The sequence below is a fragment of the Siniperca chuatsi genome, linkage group LG1 (assembly GCF_020085105.1).
Source record: "Siniperca chuatsi isolate FFG_IHB_CAS linkage group LG1, ASM2008510v1, whole genome shotgun sequence".
Lineage (NCBI taxonomy): Eukaryota > Metazoa > Chordata > Actinopteri > Centrarchiformes > Sinipercidae > Siniperca > Siniperca chuatsi.
Window position 1 is genome coordinate 5,931,501 of NC_058042.1, and position 6,000 is coordinate 5,937,500.

General features: G+C 41.4%; 1 protein-coding gene across 7 annotated transcripts in view; it reads right to left on the reverse strand.

Annotated features, from left to right (window-relative positions):
• lrp4 (low density lipoprotein receptor-related protein 4) overlaps positions 1–6,000 on the reverse strand; it is a 129,805-nt gene that overhangs the window by 30,681 nt on the left and 93,124 nt on the right. For all 7 annotated transcript variants that reach the window (XM_044194002.1, XM_044194019.1, XM_044193998.1 and 4 more), the window contains 6 exons: positions 5,450–5,575; positions 4,211–4,336; positions 3,253–3,387; positions 2,180–2,305; positions 1,461–1,691; positions 460–616 (listed from right to left, as the gene is read on the reverse strand). In XM_044194002.1, coding sequence (XP_044049937.1) covers positions 460–616; positions 1,461–1,691; positions 2,180–2,305; positions 3,253–3,387; positions 4,211–4,336; positions 5,450–5,575 — 901 coding nt within the window. The remainder of the gene's footprint in view (positions 1–459; positions 617–1,460; positions 1,692–2,179; positions 2,306–3,252; positions 3,388–4,210; positions 4,337–5,449; positions 5,576–6,000) is intronic.

A 6,000-nucleotide genomic window follows, 5' to 3' on the forward strand; every position in this document is an offset into this window, starting at 1 on the left:
TGTTTCTTGTTGTTTACTTGTTGTCAAGAGGTAAACAGATTGTTTTCAGGATTCGAGACACAGCAGATGTCTGATATAAGTCTCCTCTGTGCTCGACATTCATGTCGTCCTCATCATCACTCATCTGTTCTGACCGGCCTCAGAGGGAAGAGCTACTTTTTTTGATATTTTTCAATTATCCCATGCAAATGAGCTACCTAATCAACTGAATGAGTTTTCAAGCTAAAAATTTCTCTGGGGCTTCATCCAAAACTCTCTCCTGCCACTGCAGCATATGAAACCAGGGATGAAGACATACTTAGCTGCTGCCCCTTCCATGAAATACTTGTTCTGCACAGATGCTCGCCTGTGGGCACTGCTGTGCTGCCCAACTTTAATCCCTGCTCTGCTGAGTGTGTGTACATTTGAAACCATCTGTAGTGATTTATACAGTTTGTGTGTGCGCGTTAGGACTCGTACCCCTCTATGGGGTGCAATGCGATGGCTCTGGGCTTCTCCATGTTCTGCCACAACAGCACCTTGCGGTGCGTCCCGTCAAGGTTAGCCACCTCGATACGGGACGTCCCCGAGTCTGTCCAGTACAACTTGTCATGGATCCAGTCTATGGCCAGTCCACCTAAAGGAAAGAAAAACATTTAAAATTTGTCTGAATATGAACCTGTTTAATACTAAACTGTGTTATAATATCATGTTTTAATATATAAACATTATTCTTCCGATTGTTTGTTTACTTGGTGGTGTTCTTATTTTTGGAAATGTTATGGCGATGCAACATCCCTTACCCCGCCAAAAAAGCATGTTTGAGAGGGAGAAAGAAAGAGACTTTTCCTTCTTTCTTTTTCTGCTTCTCTTAAAAAGAAATAGTTCAGCATTTTTGGAAATATACATATTTGCTTTCTTGCCGAGAGCTAGATGAGAACATCGATACAACTCTAATATCTGATTCCTTTACGCATCATCTGTAAATTGTTTCATTCTCTGATCTGATCACTAGCATTTGTGTTTTCACTGTATGTACTATTAACATTATAAAGCAATACAGTTTAACTGAATTGAAATGAGGAAGAGAGAGAAAGACAGGAAGAGCAAGTAAAGAGAACAAAACGGGGATAAAATGTCAAGAAGAAAGAAAAGAATGTGAAACAGACCAGGAATAGAGAGAGAGTTCAAAAGAGCATGAGACCTTGAGGCTGAGAGAAAGCAAGAAAGAGACGAAAAACCAAAGAAAGAACAAAACAAGGAGACTGAAAATAAGAGAGAAAGAGAAAGCAAAAAAAGACTTGAGTTTGAACAGTATTGATGTCATACTGCTGAACTCATAATGAACAGGGTGATGGATGAAGTGACTGAAAGCATAGTATCGTTGGACAGAAAGCAGCAGAGTTGAATACATTGAATAAATGATAAATGAGCCTGTTGTCCTACATCTGAACCTGCATCCTATTGGCCGTTGTACCCACCTGGGCTCTCCAGACCAGTGGAGACAACCTCCTCCACATTGGAGCCGTTGAGGTTGGCCTTCATGATGCGGTCCAGTGTTACGTCCGACCAGAAGACCAGCTCAAGGCTGTGGTGGAAGTCCAGGGCGATTGCGTTCTCCAGGTTGTTGAGCAGCAGGGTGTACTCGGAGCGATGCGGCAAAACCTGGCGGATGTCGATACGGTTGGCGAAAAGCAGCACCGGCTCTGGACCTGAAGGAAGACGGAAAGATGGACAGGGATGTAGATGATGTCAATTAGAGTGGAATGGAAAGCAGTTTGAGGCCAAACATGAGGTGAAAGTTGGACATTAACAAAAGAGGAAAGAGACAAAAAAGTGTGAGTCTGGACTGATGGTCATTTTTAATAACAGCGAGCATTAATCTCACTGGAGGTGAATGTCTGGGTCCTGGCAGCTGCCTGACAGACAGTCCTGACCTGGGTTTAACTCTGGTCTGCAGCAGATTGATGGGCTGCTGTACCAGGCCTGCACTCTACCGTCGCTGCATATCTAAATCTAGTCCAGACCCTCTGAATGAGCCAACCTCATTCTGAGTCCAAGACCCCGGGGCAGAGGAACGGATACAGTTACTGGTGAAGCAAGTATAAACACTATGCAACCGTGTTTTTATTGGAGGTCAAACCCCGGCGACTCTCTGTGGTCACATGTCAAGGGTGAAATACAGTACAGCGGTCTTTACCCAGAGCTTTGCAGCTGCGTTTGTCAGGTCGGAGCTCATAGCCCTGAACGCACCAGCACTGGAACCCCCCCTCCGTGTTGGTACAGCCCTGGCTGCAGTAGCCTTCTTCAGCACATTCATCCACATCTGGAACGGACCACAGAGGAAGAAGACAAGAGGGGAGGGACAGAGAGATGGTGGCGTCAAACTCCTGCAGGGTTAACAATGAATTCAAGACACAAAGCAAAGTTCGCAGAGGTGGCTGGAAGGTGAAAAACTCATTCACACTTTTGGTACACATCCAAATCAAACTTCTTGTTACACCCCTTAAATTTGAAATGAATTTCTTGACCTTGCAAACAACCTCAGAATCTGGAAACAAATATCAAGTAGATTTGATTGTGTCTCCATGAGTTTCACAATTCTGGCAATAGAACTTTCAACTCGTGGCAGAAATCCCAGATTCAGATCCACACCAAATTCTAATCAATAATGTCTCGCGTCAAAGCTAAACTTTCCTCAAACTCTGTGAGATGCAGCAATGAACATTAATGCCTGGGCTTATTTAGGAAGTTAAAGATGGTATCAGTAAGATAGAGGTTATATTTTTATTTCTTTCCTGTCTTCATAATTTTAACCTGTTGCTTTGCAATATTTTGCTAGCAAAATGCTAACTGTTTAGTTTATAAGTTTTAATTTCTTTCATACTGATTCTTGAATAGGAGTTGGGGAGTTAAAAAAAGGTTCAGTAACTAAATAATATGACTCCTTATCTTCTTCACATGTTAGTTATGTTCCCCATTTCCCTAGACCAACTTGGGGTCATTAAAAGGAGTGAACACAAAATCTCCCAAGTGGCAGGAATGAGTAGCATTGCAGCACCACCAGGAGAACCATTTAATAGTAATGTCATATTCAGGAAGTCAGTAAAGTTATCCCATGTAACACAAGGTAGCAACTGACCAATCACCAAACTCTGCAGAGGTCATAAATATCAACACCCTCTGCCTGCTCACTCACTTTCAATGCTGACACTGATATCAGATTGTAATGTGTATACACACACACACACACACACACACACAAAATGGTACCCTGGCAGGCTTTGCCGTCGTCCATCAACCGGTATCCAGTGTGACAGGTGCACTGGACCAGTCCTCTGACCATCTGACACTTCTGGGAGCAGCCTCCGTTATTCTGGTTACAGTTGCCCTCACTGGAGCGTGGACCTGCACACCGCACAGAAACATTACAGGGACATTAACACAGCATGATTATTCAGTATAAATACAACCACACACTGTAAAAAGGATCTGACTCATCTGGTGTTGAGCCTTGAAATATTTTAGGCCCACAAGCAGCAAGGCCTGAGGATGGTGATGTCAGTCAGTGTGTGGTCCAGGCTAAGAATTCTCAACAAATACAGTCCAGATTGTCAGTAAAATTTGTTTTAATGTTCATGGTCCACACTGCGTGGTTCTAAATGATTTTGGTGACAGCCTAACCTTTCCTCTAAGGTGACCATTAGGCCTAAATCTCACCTTGACAAACATTTTCATGCCCCCCAGAATACGAACCCTGATGTTTTTGGTGTTTCCGACCTTTCCTTTCAAGCCCAAAATTCCGCACAAAAAATATTAAAATCTAATGGCCAGAGTGTGATGAAATTTACTAAACACATTCATAAATCCTTTCCCTTTGGACACCTCATGAGTTAACCTTTTGCAACACCCTCACATTGAATGTATTTAATAATGTAGTAATAACACTTATTACATTTGACAGTGTAAAAAGATTGAGGCTTTGTTCCTTTGGCTAATGTTAAGTTGTCATGACAAGTTTCTAAAGCAGTGTCAAATGTAAAATAAAACTGAAATAAATAATCAACGGTCAGGTTTAATGCTCATGACAGTCTTCATGACATTGTCCTTCAAAGTAAGTGTTACTTCAGATTCTGTGCATGCTTTAAGGAAAAAAAAAAGGCTAAATTTAAAGACTTAATGTTCAGTCTTCACACTGCAGTACAGATGCTGATATAGTGTATGAACTCACGGCAGTCATGGTGTGGGTGTTCGTCAGTCCCGTCTCCGCAGTCATTGACCTCATTACACACCTTCCTCTGACCGATACAGCGACCATTTCCACATTGGAACTGATCGGGAGCACACGGAGGACTCTCTGTGGGGAGATATGATGATATATCGTGTCAGACAACAAAGATCTGTCAACCAGCAGAGATCTGTGTGATGAAGTACGTTGATGCGTTAGGCATTTCATTCTCTGGATTAGCGAAAAACAGTCCTGGTTATTTCTGGTTATTTTATCTAAAACAGTTTCTCAAGATGTTACAATTGTACTATATCGCGATATTGATGATATTTTACAGTGATATAAGATTGTATCGATATCCAAACCCTTGATTTTAACCTTTAGAGGATCATTCAGACCGGTCCAACATCTTCACACTTTCCTCCTCTTACTTCTGTCCCACACACAGATAGTATGATCATAGCAACAACTCTTTATCTCCCACTCTGCCCGTCACTTAACAAATTGTCATTACTCATACATGACACATAAAAAAATAATCAAGTTTTACAATGCCAACATTTATTAAGAGAGCTAAAGTGTTTTATTTTTGATTTTCCATTGACCTCTCTTACCACATTGGGCCCACCACCTGAGTCCATCACTGTACAATGTAACTGTTGATTAAAAGCTTATTTGAAAGTGTCAGAGATTCCAGTGTATTCCAGAGGCTTCTAACATGTCAGGCTGAACAACAGGGAAATTTATGCTGCCATAAAAATGACATGGATTTGAATATTTCATTACATGTGAATGACGTGCTGCAACAAGCAAATACAGAAAGACATTTCAGAAAAATACAGAAACAATACTGGAGATTGTTGTATGGAGTGGATACAAATGCTGGGAAGTTAAGGGAAATTTCGGGGGTTCAAGAGGTTTATGCAAAGTGATCTGGAACTCCTTTACCATCATGGCTCAAGTTATAGGTAGATCATCAAGTAAAAACTTTCCATCTTCCTCTTTTCTCTGTTGCCTGTTTATTGTTCATTTCTATCTCAATATGCAGGTCAGTTTCTGTGGTTTGTCCACAGATTGGTCTTTCCACGAGTAAAGGACCTGCCAAACTGATCAGTCTATTGTTTGAAAGCAACTGTGTTTCTCAACAAAAAGGAGAGGACTGTTCTGAGCTGTTGTCATGACTACAATTGAAGCTCGCGTTATATTTAGCTTCTGAAAACAAGACTACAACCACAGTCTTACCAGTTTTCTCACAGCCCTCTTCATCACTGCGGTCGGAGCAGTCAGCCTCGCCATCGCATCTCCATGACAACCGGACGCAGCGTCCAGTTCCACAGCGGAACTGGTCAGCCGTGCACATGGACGTGGCTGCAGGACACACACACACACACACACACACACACACACACACACACAAATAGATTTTATTCGTTCATTCCTAGATTAGGTCATTTGAGATATGAGATATTTGAAAAGGCAATCACTCATATGAGAGTGATTGACTTTTTTTTTCTATCACTAGCATGAAGTCAGATAAAAGACTGAAATTAACATAAACAATAAATACTGAATAAAAAAATAAACATAGATATTTTTAGGAATGAGTCCTAAAACCTGGGATGAGTTGCACCTCTGGTTCCCTCGTCTTGAAGTCAATGGGTTTTTTGAATGGGTTTTTGGTTAAATGCCTGAAATAAGATCTGTGGTTAACGCAAGCTTATGAGATTTTCATGTTGTGTTCTACTGCATAAAATACGTCAGTAAATACCCCACTCGTGAATTTTGAAGCTTTA